The 16,926-nt window shown below is 52.7% G+C and overlaps 1 protein-coding gene across 1 annotated transcript in view; it reads right to left on the reverse strand.

The window, feature by feature from the left end:
• Window positions 1-7,310: 7,310 nt before the first annotated feature.
• VEPH1 (ventricular zone expressed PH domain containing 1) overlaps window positions 7,311-16,926 on the reverse strand; it is a 50,030-nt gene continuing 40,414 nt past the window's right edge. Inside the window, exons 10-13 of the mRNA XM_058031604.1 lie at window positions 16,672-16,806; window positions 13,105-13,222; window positions 8,055-8,191; window positions 7,311-7,547 (exon numbers count right to left, since the gene is read on the reverse strand). Coding sequence (XP_057887587.1) covers window positions 7,311-7,547; window positions 8,055-8,191; window positions 13,105-13,222; window positions 16,672-16,806 — 627 coding nt within the window. The remainder of the gene's footprint in view (window positions 7,548-8,054; window positions 8,192-13,104; window positions 13,223-16,671; window positions 16,807-16,926) is intronic.

Genomic DNA, 16,926 nt, shown 5'->3' on the forward strand with positions numbered 1-16,926 from the left:
TACAGTATCATACATTAGAGTAAGGCTTGTTTTTAATATAAATCTCCTTTTAGTCAACATTACTGAGTAATTCTGTCACTCGTTTTTGGAACAGATCAGAGCCTGAACTAGGGAGTTCTTAAAGATGCTTTAGCCCTTCTCTAGTTTCTGAAAAGACTCACAATAAAATTTTCTAGTATTTTCCTAAATTATTAAAAACCTGAGGTTTGGCAAGTGTATGTAAGAGGAATCAATCAGCAATCTCTGCAAAGCCTTTTCCAAAGTTCAGGTGAGAGAAATCCTTTATAACAAATTACTGAGCAGTCTCTTTTACAGGGCCCTGCACCCGGCAGGAGGCAGCACTTTACTGCAAAACAACGCAAAACTTCATCACTTCTGTGTGTGACCTCAGGTAAAACTCAATTCTGAGGCGAATTAAACTGGAAAAAGTCAAAAGAACACCCTCGGTCTGGTGCCTGTGTGCAGCAGCTGTGCCAGAGTCAGGAGTGGCTCCTGATTTCTGATCCTCCCCAGGTAGGGAAGGGAGCCCGGGGGGCTCAGCCCCTCCAGGGGGAAGCACAGGGCTCCTTTAGAAGGGAAATTCCACATTTCTCCTGCACTAGGTGCAAATAGGACTGTGCTAATACTGGGTGATGTCAGGTTCAACATGTGTTAATCCTGATTTTGTGGCCCTTTTGTGCCTGCAGGTATTGCCAGGAGGGCTGGAAGAAAGATTTCTGACCCTGTTGTGCAGCAGAACAAGGCTTGTGGTGATTCCACCCTCAAACCACACCAGAAGTCTGCTCTGAGGCCACGGAGGGATCAGCAAAATTCAGTGCTCCCTTAAAGCCCGTTTGCATACATCTTTAGCAAGAGAAAAGTCACAATTTACCACAATTACCATTTTTGCTGCACTGGAGCTGAATAGAAAAGCTGGATGGCTCAGCCAGCTGCAAGCAGCAGAACCTCAGCCATGCACAGAGCAGTCATGACTCTCCCGTGCCCACACCACTCCAAAATAACCAATTTAGGATTTCAGATGGGTGGATCTCCCCCAGATTATTGATTGCCTCTCTCCTCTCGTCTGGAGCAGAGCAAGGCTGTCCCTACAGCCCTTGGCTCCTTTGGGTGACACCAGAGCCCAGGTGCTGGACACTCACCTGCTTCCCTTGGCACAGCTGCACCCGCAGGGAGGGGGGACCAGCTGGGACCTCCTGAGCCCCAAACCATGGGGGTATGAGCAGGCATCCTACTCCTGGAACTCTCCTCAAGGAGTCCAAGAGCACTCCATGGCTTTCTCCAGGTCAGCACCCAGCTCCCAGCACATCCAGGAGCTTCGTGGGTCAGAGCCAAGCACGTTGTTCTTTTAGGTGGGCTTTTCCCACTCCACATTTTTGGCCTGTGAGCCAATCATCCCCCCCAGCCAGCAGTCCTGAGCCCCAATCCCCTCCTTCCATCAGCAGATCCTGCCCACCCTCTCCATGCCCACGTTATTTATCCCTCTGCCACCTGCACATTACTGCCCAAACACCTGCAGCTGGACCTCTGTCAGCACAGGGATCAGGCACTCTCCTCTCTGTGCCCACCTCTCCAGGAGCTCAGAAATCCTCGTGTGTGTGCTCAGTGATTAATGGGGATGTTCCAGACAGCTCTGGCACAGTCCAGCTGAGCACTCTGCAGGGCTGCTTCTCCCAAGCCACATTTTGGGATGCAGCAATGGCTGAGGCAGTGAGAGCTGTGTAACCTCACACTTCAGCCCAAATAAAGGAAAGATGTCTCCATCACAGGCCTGTCAGGGTTTAGCTGCCCAAACAATCTGTGAGTGTTTAACAAGCTGCTGAAAACCACTGGTGGACAAAAGGCATTTCTGGCATTTTTGGATTTCGTGTCAAGCTGAGTTCCCTAACCCAAAATGTAATGATCAAAACAAGATGCACCTCTCTGGACTTCTGCAGTGACCAGGCCTGGTGGGAACTGTGGCTGTAAAACATCCCAGCAGCCCAAAGGTGTTAGTGGACACTGTGCTTCCATGGTTTCCCTGGCGCTGGCATTGTCCTGCTCCCTGCTGGCTGGGCAGGGGGACACAGAGGGACTTCATGGAACCAGCAGCTGTCCCTGCAACTGTCCCAGGCTGGGCTGGACAGGGCTTGGGACACCCTGGGACAGTGCAAGGTGTGGGACGGGACAAGGTGGTCTTTAACCAGAACCATTCTGGGATTCTGTGACTGTCTGAGCTGAGGCACAGTCACAGACAGCTGGAAAAACAGACTCTGCTCTTGCCTAAACACCACCTGCACCGGAGCAAAGGATCCTCACACCCGTGTCCTTCCAAGCACAAACAACACCCTGGTCACGAATGTTCTCCCTGGGCTGGAGGCACTCAGCCAGGCTGGGCTGGCTCTGCCCGGGACAGTGGGCTCCTGCTGCTGTTCACCCCAAGGAGAGCCTGCTCCCACCCCAGGCAGCCCTGCAGCCTCTGCTGGGTGCTGATGCAGAGCTATCCTTTACAGACTCCCCACAAACAAAACCCTCTCTCACACATCTTTTCCACAAAGCGCTGCCAGTGAAAACCTGGGGTTTGTGCTCCTAACCCGGAGGCATTGGCGTGGCTTCTGTCATCCTGGATTTTCAGTGACCTTTACCCACGCCCTGGCTGGTGCAGCCACACCCAAGGCAGTGGCTGAGCAGTGCCCGGGGTGGCCGTGGTGCCCCTGAGCCCAAGGAGCACCTGCTGTGGCACTGCCAGCCTCGGCATGGCCTGCTTGGGAAACAGTGTCCCTTCTAGGACACACAGCCCTGAGAGCCAGTGTCCCCATCCATCCCCTCCAGGACCCAGTGTCCCCTCAGCCCCAGTGTCCCCATCCATCCCCTCCAGGACCCAGTGTCCCCTCAGCCCCAGTGTCCCCATCCATCCCCATCCATCCCCTCCAGGACCCAGTGTCCCCTCAGCCCCAGTGTCCCCATCCATCCCCTCCAGGACCCAGTGTCCCCTCAGCCCCAGTGTCCCCATCCATCCCCATCAGCACACACAGCCACCAAGGTCCACGCTGATTTTCCTGCTCAGGAGGAGCCGGAAGGGAAGGGCAGGGGCAGAGATCAGGAGGCAAATCTTGGCTCTCAAACAATAGCTATTGTGTAAATGTATTTTTACGTCTGTCCTACAAAAAACCAAGCAATTTCGGTGTGTCCTAAAAGTTGCAGTTAGTTAAATGCCAGGATTTTTGTGGAATCATAAAAGGGTTTGTGTTGGAAGGGACCCAAAGACCATCTTGTTCCACAGGCAGGGCCATCTTTCTCTGTGCCAGGTTTGTGCAAGCCCCACTGAACACTTGCAGGGCTGGGGAGTGGATAGCCAGAGGAGATGGACACAGCATTTAAATTACAGTGTCCACATCTGTACAAGCAAATAAATCTAAATCTTTTGATGTCCTGAGACAGTGTGAGAGCTGTCAGGGCTGCCTGGAGGGGCTGGGACTGGGGTCACTGGGGTGGGACAGAGACCCTGGGCTGGGGCACTGGGGTCCCTGGTGGGGGTCCCAGGTGGGGCAAGCCAGGGACATCCATGGCCAGGGACATCCTCCCAACCCCAGCACAAACTGTTTTGAGAGCTCCAGGTCATTTCAGTGAAGCAGTCAAATGAATCAAGTCTGATTTTCGTTCTTTCTTCGCCTAATTAGACAATGGGGAGATTTATGGAATAATTGAGCCAACTCAATGTAGCTGTAATTTGACATCTAATTAATCAACGTCCTGCTCCTTCACAGGTGCAACATAAACCCTTCCTAACTGCTGCAGGCATGTCTCTATTGTTTCTGTGGGATAAAAGCCCCAATCAAACCCCATTTCTTGTTTGCTCCTGCCTCTGGAGCACAGAAGCTGCAGGAATTCTGTCGTTGCCCCCAAACAGCAGAGGGGACCTTGCTGTGATCCCATGGGATGGGCTCAGTGCAGGCTGCTGGAGGCACAGCTGCCTCCTGGTGCTGCTAAGAGTTTGGGAGGGATTGTGTTCCTGCAGCTGGCCGAGCCTGGGCAGGGCAGGGAGCTGCAAACCAGGACACACGGGGATCCAAGGAAAACCCCGGCCCTGTTAGAGTTAACAGGAGTTTTGCTTTTGACCTCAGCAAGGTCAGGGATTTTACCCAAGGAACATTAGTCAGCAGCATCGGGATGAATTAGAGGAGTTGTCAACAAGAAGCAGGCAAGGTTGGTCCCATGGGTGGCTGAGTTTGGAACTGGAATGGCTGGAAAAATAATGTGCAGCTTATTCCATTTATCCCTGTGCTGTGTGCAGGGCCTGGTGCAGCACCTCAGCATTCCTCCCTGCTCTGCTCCAGCCCATCAGACACACTGGGGAACACTGTGTTTGGGATGGAGGGGAACTGTGGGATAACATTTCCTTGGGAAGCCTCCTGGAGCTGGGCTCAGCTGTCCCAAAGCAGCCCTGGGCAGGCAGTGCTCAGCCTTTATTCCCATTCCCAGGGAATCCCATCCAGCCCTGGGCAGGCAGTGCTCAGCCTTTATTCCCATTCCCATGAAATCCCATCCAGCCCTGAGCAGGCAGTGCTCAGCCTGAGCTCCCATTCCCAGGGAATCCCATCCAGCCCTGGGCAGGCAGTGCTCAGCCTGAGCTCCCATTCCCATGAAATCCCATCCAGCCCTGGGCAGGCAGTGCTCAGCCTTTATTCCCATTTCCATGAAATCCCATCCAGCCCTGGGCAGGCAGTGCTCAGCCTTTATTCCCATTTCCATGAAATCCCATCCAGCCCTGGGCAGGCAGTGCTCAGCCTGAGCTCCCATTTCCAGGGAATCCCATCCAGCCCTGGGCAGGCAGTGCTCAGCCTTTATTCCCATTTCCAGGATACCCATCCAGCCCTGGGCAGGCAGTGCTCAGCCTTTATTCCCATTCCCAGGGAATCCCATCCAGCCCTGGGCAGGCAGTGCTCAGCCCGTGTTCCCATTCCCAGGGAATCCCATCCAGCCTGAGTCCCACGGGCAGCAGGGCTCCAGCCAGGGCATCCCTGGGCATTGTGTGCATTGCAGGCAGCTGGAAGCCAGCGCTGCTCCCTCCTGCCAGAGGACAGCTGCTCCCGTGCTGTCCCCCTGCAGGAGGCAAGGTGACAAAGGCTGAGGTGACAGCCAGCCCTTCCCTGCCAGAGCCCTGGGATCATTCCCAGTTGGTTTGGGGTGTTCCTGAGGCCACACACTCACTCGGACTCAGATCCCTGAAGGATGCACGGGATGGGGCACAGGAGTTGTGGGGGACATCAGCTCTTCAGGAAAACATGGATTGTTGTCCTTGCAGAAACCCACTCATGGAATTGGGAGCCAATATTTGGCAGGATTTGCTTCCTAGAGAAGCAAAGCTGATCTGTGAAACCTGAAGGGTTTGGAAATTGTTCACATTCAGGAATGAGCAGGGCTGGATTTTGGGTTGGTTTAGGTTAAGCCCTAAAGCTGGGTCTGTGCCCCCAGTATGTGGAAGGGACTGGGGGTACTGGTTTGCACTGGGAGCTCTCTTCCATGGCAGAGTCCTGGAGCTGTGGGCTCTGAGGAGGTTGTTTGCATCCAGCCCTTTTTCCAGGATGTGCCCAAGGACCCTCAGTGAACTGCCAAGGACCAGGATGGTTCCTGCAAGGATGAGCAAAGCAACAGAGAAAATACTGCACAATCAGAGCTACCAACATGTTCCTGGTGGAAATTTAAATCCAAAATGGTTTGGATGCTTAAATTCAAAGTGGTTCAGATATTTAAATCCAAATGTTGTGGATACTAAAATCCAAACTGTTCTTTGAAAAAGAACCAACAAAAGCTATTTATACATTTGCTTGAGAAGTCCCCTGCTCTCATTCTCCACTGCATTGATGATCTCTGTGTTTCTCCTTTTAGGAGGGTGACTGGAAGGAGCTGCCAGCTGAATTCCTGTTTTATTCCCCTCCAAGTTTTAATTGAAGTCAGGAGAAGTGTGGCTGGGCTCCCTATTTTGGGGAATTATTTCCTGGCACAGCACCCGGGGTGCCTCTGACTCCAGAGCAGAGTATCCCATATTGCTCCCATCAGGATGAAGGGGAGGCTGTGAGTGCCTGGGGACAGCAGGTGACACAGAGCGGTGCTGGTGACACCATGACATTCAAAAAATTCAAAAATTTCAAATTTTATTTCTACTCAGCCTTGAATGATCTCTGAGCTCATTTCATCACCTGCAGGCTTCTCATTCTTTTTTTTGCCCACCTTTTTTCCTTTCAGTCTCTTCTACAGCACTTCCTCCACTTTGGAATCATTTGAAAGTAACAAAGAAAATCAAACAAACTGGGGGTTTTCCAGATTTGCATAAATTTTGAAAAGTTACAGAATGGAGAAGAGAATTAAAAAAAAAAAGGAAAATTTAAAAATTACATTCAGTTACAAAGTAGAGCAAAAGCAGGAAAAAGGGGGAAAATCAAACCAGTTAAGTATTTAAAATTATTTTCCAGTCATACAAAATCTTTCAGATTTCCCAATTTAAATCTGACAGCAGCAGCATGGACACACATAAACAATAAAAGGATAAAGTCCACCGGGATTAAATAAGGAAAATTAACTTTTTACATCGAGTTGATTGAGGAAAGCAGAAAGTCCTCACTGCTGGCACACTCTTGGCAGTGTCAGAGACCTGGTGCACCTCAGGGCTGGGTTTCTAACCACATTGCCTGGCTGGCAGGTCATCAGAAGAACCCTGGATGTCCCCAGGGAAGGTGGCAGCTGCTCCTGGGGCAGTGTCCCCATGGCTCCCAGGGTGGGACATTGTCCCAGAGTGTTCCTGGTGTCTCCCTGGCTGCCAGAGCTCTGTTGTTGGTTATCCTGACAGGTGAGATGCCATTGTCCCTGTGGCCCTGCAGGCACTCTCCCTGCTCCCTGTGCCCCACAGGCCCTGGGGTGGCCTCAGGGTTGCCCTGTGGTGCCACTCGGGCAGGGTTTGGTGGCCCAGGGTCACAGGTTGGTGGTGGTGCAGGGTCACAGGCAGGGATTGGCCCCAGGGTCACAGGTAGGTGGTGGCCCCAGTGTCACAGGTCACAGGTAGGTGGTGGCCGAGGGTCACAGGTCACAGGTAGGTGGTGGCCCAGTGTCACAGGTCACAGGTAGGTGGTGGCCCAGTGTCACAGGTAGGTGGTGGCCCAGTGTCACAGGTCACAGGTAGGTGGTGGCCCCATTGTCACAGGTCACAGGTAGGTGATGGCCCAGTGTCACAGGTAGGTGGTGGCCCCAGTGTCACAGGTCACAGGTAGGTGATGGCCCAGTGTCACAGGTAGGTGGTGGCCCAGTGTCACAGGTCACAGGTAGGTGGTGGCCCAGTGTCACAGGTAGGTGGTGGCCTCGCGGCTGTGGCGCTGGCGGGCCTGGGCCACGGCCACGTTGAGGCACTGCAGCCACTGCTCAGCGTTCTTCTCGTCCTTGGCCTTGAGCACGTAGCTCCTGCTGTCCGTGAAGATCTCGAAGGCGCGGGGCACGCTCCGGTCCCGCCGCTTCTTGGGCAGCACCTTGACACTCTGCACCTTGCTCAGCTCGATGGGACACTCGTCAGGGTCATCCTTCTGCAGCACAGGGACAGGGCAGGGTCACCGGGCAGGAACCAGCCCTCACAACCTGCCCAGGGTCACCAGGCAGGAACCACCCCTCACAAACTGCCCAGGGTCACCAGAGAGGAACCAGCCCTCACAAACTGCCCAGGGTCACCTGGGGAGGAACCAGCCCTCACAAACTGCCCAGGGCTCTTGGCAGTGCCCCAGGCCAGCTTGGAGCAGGGCTGGGACAGTGGGAGGTGTCCCTGCCATGGCAGGGGGATGGAATGAGATGGTCTTTATGCCCCCTGAAAATTGGGGAGCCAGCAGTGACAGCTCCTGGGCAGCACTCTGGCTGCCCTTGGTGTTCCCTGCCATGCACTTTGTGAGTGGGACAACCACCATGGGCAAAACTGAGGGGTGACAGCCCCTGGGAAAACCAGAACAGGCAAAGTTGAGGGGTGAAAGCACCACGGGCAGATGTGAGGGCTGCAGCCCCAGGAGCAGGACAGGGAGCAGGGCAGGGGCTCTGTGACTCACGGATTTGCCCCTGCGGAACAGCAGCTGGTTGCCAGCCAGGGTGAAGTAGCGCGTTTTCCACCTCTTGATGAACTTCCAGCGGACCTGCTTCTCCTTCAGCCTGCCCTCCATCAGGGGCTGCCCGTCCTGGTTCATGCCTGGGGAGGGGAGCACACGGCCAGGGTCAGTGCTGCCCTCCCTGCTCCCCACCAAAGGCTCTGTGTGCCTCAGGAAGGTTGTGCTGCCTCCTCATCCTCCCAGTCTCCAGCATTCAGCTCTCACTTCACTCTGACAGCTCAGCCCTCAGCCGTGTCCTGCTGGGGAGGCTGAGCAGATGGAGCTGACAGCTCACAGCCCTCTTCCATCTCCTCTCCTGCTCCCTCAGCCATCCCAATCTCCTCCCCAGCACTGCAGGGCCCATTTCTGGCCTTGGGCACTGCCAGGGATCCAGGGGCAGCCACAGCTGCTCTGGGCACCTGTGCCAGGGCCTGCCTGCCCTCCCAGGAGGAATTCCTTCCCAGGATCCCACCTCACCCTGCTCTCTGGCAGTTTAAAGCCCTGACATCTCCTAGGGGTCTCTTTTTCCTTTCTCTTCTGTCTTTCCATCCATGTCCAGGACACAGAGGATCAGCTAGACCAGAGGGCAGTGCACAGGCAGTCTGAGCAGGGATGTTTTGGATGGGGTGTTTGCCTTGGAGCCCATCCCAGCATCTGTCAGAGGGGCAGTGATCCCTGGCTGGCTGCTCTCCCAGCCCCCTGTCCCTCCAGCCCTGCTTTTCCTTGGAAGCCTTCACTGCCATGGGCAGCTCCTGAGCCCAAAGCTGTGCCCCAGTGCCACCCAAGGCAGTGCCAAAGCCTCCTGGGCACCCAGCCCCTGTCTGGAAGGGGGCACACCAGGGCCAGGACAAGGCATAGCTGCAGATAAAGGATGTGAAGGATGTGTCCTTCCCCCGGCGCTGTTTTCCTTGGCAGCGAGGCTGGCTGGGGGTGCAGTGTGCACTCGTGCAATTTCCTCAGGAAAGACCATAAATATTTCTGTCTCTGCAGGCAGGGAGCGCCTGGAAGGAGCTGGATGAATGAGCAGGGGCTGGCAGAGCTCAGTGCCGGGGGAGCTGCAGCTGTGGTGCCACGGGAGGAGCAGGCCGTGCTCTGCCCTGACTGCAGAGCCACTTGGGTGTTTCTGTGCCAGCCCCATCACAGCACCCAGCCTGGCACGGGGCACACCAAAGCAGAGGGTTGCTTTCTCCCTGTATAGATATTGTCACTGCAAAAGGGGATTCATTCCCCAGGAGGCTGGTTTGGGGCTGCACCCTCTCCCCCCACACTCTTTAGTGGGACAGAACCACACTTTAGTGTCCCCCGTACTAAAAACTTTGTAATTTGTTAAATATCGTTCCCTGCCTGGCTCCTGGCTCCACAGGAACATCTTCAATCCCATCCCAGAGCTGTAGGAACATGCTTCAACCAAACCAGGAGGGGTAAAGCACAAAAGGCTCAGGGACCAGATGATACTGAGATAATTTGTGGTCAGGAGCACAACATGAGAAGGGAAGTGAATGTGCAATGTTGGCCTAAGGTGAATTTTTATGGCCAAAATCTTTCAAACCCAGGATTTGCTAAGAAATGTTGATGTCTGTAAGGAGCCAGTGGCTTTGGGCAGTGCTACCAGAGGACTCTCCTGTGTGTGCACAGAGGACTGGGGGAGCTCTGGAGGCAGCTTCCAAAGTGGCCCTAATGAATCCGATGCCAGCGCGTCTGAGGGGCTCATTAGGAGAGAGAGATTCAAGCAAGATAAGAATAAAGCTCCTTTCCAATGTTTTTCTAAGTCCTTCTGCTTATTTTCCTTGCGGTTGGCTTCACAGAATCCCAGAATAGCTCAGCTGGAAGGCAGCTCCAGGGGTCTCTGCTCCAGCTCCAAGCAGGGTCACCCACAGGGTCAGACTGGGTTGGATTTACCCACGTGGGACTGGAAAAATCTCCACAGCATCTCTGGGCAGGCCTGGTATCCTCATGGTGGGAAAGCTTTGGAACAACTCCTGTCCAACATCCCCTCTAAATCTCTCCCCTTTCGGTTTGAAAAGGTCATGAAATATCCAAAGGTCTTGAAACACCTATTTTTTCTTAAATCATCTCAATTTAGACACACTGACTCCAGTTTAACCCTGAGTAGTTCCCATTGATGTGTCTGTTGGAATTTTCTACTTTCCATTTCGCTTTCTTTGCAGAACTACAACACGTCCAGCTCTAAGCAGTTTGGGTACTGAATAAAAAGTTAAAAACCCTCCAAACTCTTCCAAGATGAACTTGAGACAGACAAAACCCAAAGCTTTAAATCTTGAATTTGACGAAACATAAAATCCTCCACAAGAATTCATGAATGATCTCAGTGATAATAAACCCCTATGAAGTTGAAAGAATGGAATGTGTGGCAGATAAATGCAATTAACCTCGGGGAATATGGATTCAGTCTCTTCCATTAATCACCACGTTGGGTTTTGCTGAAAACCTGGAAGGAACACATTGCTGGATGCCACTTTTGCTGATTTCCCAGTGAGGATTAGAGCTGGGCTCCTTCATTTCTCTGGGTAGCTGGCACTGCAGGAGGGCATAAATGCATTCTCAAGCTACGGTGGTGTTGGCTTTCCCGGGGAACTGCAGTTTTCCAGGGGGATTCCCAAACACCCTCAGTTTTCCCCCAATCCCAGATCCTTGCCCATGGCTCCTCTGCAGCCCCCAGGGATCCCTGCCTGGCTTTGTGAGCTTCCAGAGGGGGAAGGAGCTGGAATTGCCTCAATTCCCTCAATTCCCTCAACGCTCTCCGGCGGTTTTGGGGAATGTTTTGTGCAAGAGCTGGTGGAGCCAAACCCCCAGTGCAGGGGGCTGTGCTGGAATGGGGCTCCCAGCAGGCAGCTTGTCCCAACAGGAGGGATCCTGGTGCTTTGCAGCCCTCCAGGTGCCTGGTGGCTGTGCTGGAACGGTGTGAGCTGCTGTTCCTGCCCTGAGCCCAGGGAACAATTCCTGTCCAATTGGTTTGTGGGAATGCTGCTCCTCAGAGCAGGAAAAGCCAGTCCAGGGTGATTGAACAGCGCTTCTGCAGAAGTGTGGTTGTACAAGACATGCTTTGGCACCAGAAGAATGCATGAGGAGGAGTCAAACTTTCTCCAGTTGTCACTGTGGGTGCATCAACCACTTTGCTGCAGCTTAACTGGTTCTTTCCACACAGGATCAGCTTCCAGCCCCAAAATGCCTCCCAGCTATGGCCAAACAGGAATCAGAAGCATGGAATGGTTTGGGCTGAAAAGGATCTTAAATATCATCTCACCCCAGCCCTGCCATGGCAGGGACACCTCCCATTGTCCCAGGTGCTCCAACCCCAATGTCCAGCATGGTCTGGGCACTGCCAGGGATGCAGGGGCAGCCACAGCAAGGCCAGGCTTAAAGGCTGTGTTGTGTGCCCAAGTCTGCAGGATAAATGGCATCTTGCACCATGGCATCCAAAAAATGCAACAAAACCCCAGCAGACAATAATAGAAAAAAAAATTTGCCTCTGAATTCCTTCTTCAACAGGAATTCGGTTGCTAAACAGAATTGCTGAGAGGAAGAAGTTGCTTTCTTGCCTCTCAAAAGTATTTCAGATGTCAAAGGGTCTTTCACACTCTGGAATGAAAATAAAAGATGTTTCACAGCCTTTAAATTCCTTACCAATCCAAGGAGAGCTCCAAATCCTTGCTTGTGTCAGATCCTACAAACCCAGAGAGACCCTGCAGGGTCTCCCACTCTGCCACAGCTCTGCAGCACCAACACAAAGGTGGAGTTGTCACTCCCTGCAGATTTTCATTCCACTGAGCTCCTTCTTCCACCTTGCCTTCCTCAGCTTTCACATGACCCATTCAGGGAATTTATTTTCTTGGTTTTCCAAAGGCCTTTGGAGCTCAGAAGCAAGTCATGACACTCACAATGAGCCTTTCTTACAGAAATTCTTTCAGAGTGAGACAAAGAGAGGAACTGCTGATGAAAAGGACAGTTACAGCCAGGAGAGCAGGAGTGAGGCAAGGCTGGCCTGCTTAAATGTCTTTGGAAATTCAGACCAAAGTTGCTTCAGTCAGCTTTGACATTTCAAGCAAGAGTCTCGTTTTCCTCATCGCTCACCATCCCTGACGTGGTGGAAACCACACCGAGAGCTCTGTGGAGATGAAGTTTTAACTCAGGGCATGGAAACCACACCAAGAGCTCTGTGGTGATGAAGTTTTCACTCAGAGCATGGAAATCACACTGAGGGCTCTGTGGAGATGAAGTTTTAACTCAGAGCATGGAAACCACACCGAGAGCTCTGTGGTGATGAAGTTTTCACTCAGAGCAGGGTTTCTGTCCTGGTCCTGCAGTCCCAGGGGAGCTGGGGAAGGAGAAGATGCTCAAACAGCCATGGAGTGAGCAGGGACAGACTGGCCTGCAGCAGCAGTGGGCCATTCATGCAAGACTTCCTAAATTTGGGGTTGATGCAGTCTGAAGAGACGCTAACTGTTAGAATAAATCTCTGAAACAGCCAATTAGTCAAACACTTGGCCAAAATAGCCCAAATTCTTGGCCAGGACTGGTCAGACTTTTACAGAGTGGCAGAAAGGATCTGAGAACAAGATTCCTCTGCACTGCTGCCTGCTAGAGAGCTTCAAAAGCAGGGCACCAGGAGCTCAGACCTGGGAAAAAGCCTGGTTTCCCCATTTCCCACTCACCCTCTTCTCCAATACAGCTGAAGTGTTATGCCTTTATAAGACTTAATCACATGTCCCCAAGGAGATGTGCACTGTGGAGTAAATCACATTAAAGCAAATAATTCTGAGAGTGAAGAAAGCAGGAACCAGGTGTTGTTTCTGTGCCAATGTGTCCCAGATTTGGGGTCGTGTCCCTCTAAGCACACACCAAACCAGGTTTGGGCTTGACTCTCTCACCTAAGATTACTTTAATGGAGAATTTCAACTAAAATAGCCACTGGAAAGTCTGGTTTACCCTTTCCCCACCATGCCACACACCCAGCACGAGCAGTGAGCTTCAGCCAGGCAGGACCCCTGTGTACCTGTTGCCTTCTCGGGGTTGTTGCACATGAAGCACTGCCAGGCTCCTGCCTCCTCGCTGTAGCCAAACAAGTCAAAGAACCTCACCTCCTCCAGGTGCAGCTGAACGCTCTCCAGGTCCTGCAGGGAGGAGAGAAACCAAACTCGTGAGGGGAGGAAGCACCAGAACCCCAAATCCAGAGAGACGCAGGGGATCCTTCCCACGGCTCCTGCAGAGGGACAAGGGCACTGAGCTGGGCAGGAATGGGCACTGAGCTGGACAGGAATGGGCAGGAATGGGCACTGAGCTGGGCAGGAATGGGCAGGAATGGGCACTGAGCTGGGCACTGAACTGGGCAGGAATGGGCACTGAGCTGGACAGGAATGGGCAGGAATGGACACTGAGCTGGGCAGGAATGGGCACTGAGCTGGGCAGGAATGGGCACTGAGCTGGGCACTGAACTGGGCAGGAATGGGCACTGAGCTGGACAGGAATGGGCAGGAATGGGCACTGAGCTGGGCACTGAGCTGGGCAGGACAGGACACTGATCTGGGCACTGATCTGGGCAGGAATGGACACTGAGCTGGGCAGGAATGGGCACTCTCCTGGGCACTGTGCTGGGCAGGACAGGACAGCACACAGGGACAAGGCTGATAGAAAGCCTGGGAGCTTCCCCATCCCATGAAAAATCTGGTGGTGGCTGCCATGAGGCAACTCTAGCCTGAAAGAGAGCAAATCCCACTGAAATATCAGTGCAGAAACCTGCCTGCTCCACTCTGCGCCCCAGCACACTTCAAATAACCTGCAAGGAGCTACTTATTTCAGGAGGGAAAAGCCTAATTGGAGAGGAGAGATTTATCTCGTCCCTGTGCTCCATCACCCTGAAAGGCTCAGAGAACCCCTGTGCCAAGGTGGCCCTTCCTTCTGCCACTGAACAGAGAGGAGAGGGGAGAGCAGAACAACTCACGGATCAAAAACGTTAATTGAGCTCTTAAAGCAGCAAAGGGATCCCCGAGGGCACCACATGGAGCAGGCACCAGCTCGGGGCTGGCACAGGAGCCAGGAGGGCTCAGGAGCTCCCCGGGCTGGGCACACTCAGGGCTCTGATCAGGGGCCCTGCACAGCCCAGGAGGAGCCACGTCTGGGAGTGCTTTGCTGCTGGCACACCTCGAGCCGTGCTGCACGGATAAATCCGTGTTTTCTGTGGCATGGAGAGGCTGCCCAGTGGAACACAGCGAGCTCAGTGTGAGCCAGGCCCCCAGAGCTGCTCCAGGGATGGCCGCAGCTGAAGGCATTTCTCAGAATTCATCTGGAGTGGAGCACTGATCTCACACGTTACCCTCCAGGTTTGGAAAATGCTTTAGAATCCATGTTGGAAAACATTTATCCCCTTCCACTGTTCCAGGGGCTCCAGCCCCATGTCCAGCCTGGCCTTGGGCACTGCCAGGGATCCAAACACAGCTGTGCCAGGGCTGCCCACCCTCACAGACAGGAATTCCTTTCTTATATCCCATCCCACCCTGAAAAAGCATTTCAGACTCTGCTAGAACACAATGCATAAACTTAGTGTCAAATATAGCAGACTGTTGATGCTGCATTTGCAGCAACACACTTCAAGCCATTGAAAATTAAAAGTGCTGTACTTAATGAAGCAACCACACCCCCAGAATCTGGCTTCCTGGACTACTGGCAGAGGAATAGCACCAACAAATACAATAATTTGTCCAATAATTCACAATGTCTGAGGTCCTGTTAGCGGTGAGAAGAACTTCTGAGATTGACAAATTGCAATTATGACAGAAGCTGAGGAAAGTAAGGACTAGGTCATGCAGGGAATGTTCCAGGCAGATTTTCTGGAATTGCAAAAGCTAAAGAAAACCTTCTTTATGGCAGTCCTAGTCCTTATTCCCAGAAAACTGAATGGGAATTGCACTAGAGACAAACTCGGGCTCTTAGTAGTAAACAAAACCAGAACAAGCTCTGGTTCTATGACAATAAAAGAATCAAACAGAAAATCAATGCAGCAGCAAAGAGCAGAGCCAGGAGGGGACCTGGAGTGCCAGAGCAGCTCAGGGGGTCCCCGCTGTCCCTCTGTCCTCAGCCCCAGGGCTGATCCCTGCTCCAGGACCTGCTGGACCCCAGACCCTGCAGGGATGAGGATCTCAGGACCCCAGACCCTGCAGGGACCAGGATCTCAGGACCCCAGACCCTGCAGGGACCAGGATCTCAGGATGTCCCTCCCAGTTCTGCTGCTCTGGGAACTCTGAGCTGTTGGAGTCCTGGTCACTGCGAATTTCACACTTTCTGTGCTGCCAGGCAGTGATCCCCAAGAGAACATTGCATTGACCTGAGGCCCTGGAGAAGGATTCCAAAATGGAATGATGGAACTGGGATTGTGGGTGTGGAGTTTGGTAGAAGTGTGTGATATCACAGGGGAGAAACTTAGAGTTTAAGGGTTTAGAATGCAGTAATATGTATAAAGCAAGGTGGAGGTTGTAGGGCAGAGGTTGCTCCTTCTTCTTCACCTTCCTCTTCATCTTCTTCTCCCTGGGTTTGAGTGGTTTTGTGTAATTGGATGAAAAGTCCCCATTGCCAGCAGGGGTGTTTGGTTTTGGGTTAAAAGTAAAACTAATTGAGGTGTCATTTCTTAATTGGGCAGTTTATCCTTAAAAGGTCTTGTGTAGAGAGAGATGGGGCTCCATTTTTAGTTTGTTGGAGTGAAGTGCTGCAGAACTCAGTGTTTGTGAGACTGTGACATGGACAGGAGCTAACAAACATCTGAGTCCAAACAAGTGAAGCCATGCTGAGCAGCAGAGCTGCTCTAAAGCCTCTGGATTCAACAGCAGCTCAGACCCTTAGCACAGCTCCTCCGTGTGTGAGCAAATCTGGCCCCAAAGCTGCTCTCAGATGTGGGGGTGTCCCACTGCTCTGAGCCCCAGCAGAGTTCCCGCTCCTTCACCACAATATCCTGGAGAGTTCAGAAGGTGTTCCCAACAAAACTGGTTTTAAATCAGCCACAGTCTTGGTAATTCAATCCTATTCCACCAGACATCTCCATGCCCACAATATTCTGAGAGAGAGTGTTGTAAAATCATGTTTGACAATTCATTTCATCCAAATGAGCTGGATGGAGATGCTCAGGAATAAATAGATATTTGTTTTCCAATCCTACAGTGGCCTTTTCCAAGCAGCTGATGAATATCTTGGAAAGAACATTCACTGAAATCCTGGAGACAGAAAAGAGCTTTGGGCTGCAATCCCTTCAGCTGATGGGGGTAACAAATGGCACATGTGTAGACAATAACTCCATAAAATCCAGGGCTGTGTTTAGCTGGGTGAACTTCCAAGGGCTCCCAACACCCCAGAGCAGCAGCTGGGCTGAGCCTGGAGCTCCAGATTGAGAGCAGGACCAAACTCATGGCATGCAGCATCCCTGCCTGTTCTTCATGCCATGGGTCAGCTCAGGGGTGGGAACAGCCTGGGCACCTTCCAAAGCACAGCACAAAACAGCCCTGGACACAGAAAAGGCTCCATGGTGCAGGGCCAAGCCCTCCTGCTCTTTTAACCAGTGAGGAAAGTGTCCCCTTACCTTCTGGTGAGGGAAGGTGTTCTGGATCATGGCAGTCTCAAAGCTGTGCGTGCCCTTGAGCTGGGTCTTCTCCCACAGCGCCTTGAGGACTTGCACAGAGCTGCTGTGCAGGGACAGAGGTTCTGCAAACAGGCTCTGCAGGAAACATTGGGAATGATTTCAGGTGGGTTTTCACTCAGGTGCTACCAAAGAGCATCTTGTGCTCACAGTGGGACAGCCAGGAGAACCAGGGGTGAGCCCTGGGGAGCTCTGATG

Source organism: Melospiza georgiana, chromosome 10, assembly GCF_028018845.1.
Source record: "Melospiza georgiana isolate bMelGeo1 chromosome 10, bMelGeo1.pri, whole genome shotgun sequence".
NCBI classification, from domain to species: domain Eukaryota; kingdom Metazoa; phylum Chordata; class Aves; order Passeriformes; family Passerellidae; genus Melospiza; species Melospiza georgiana.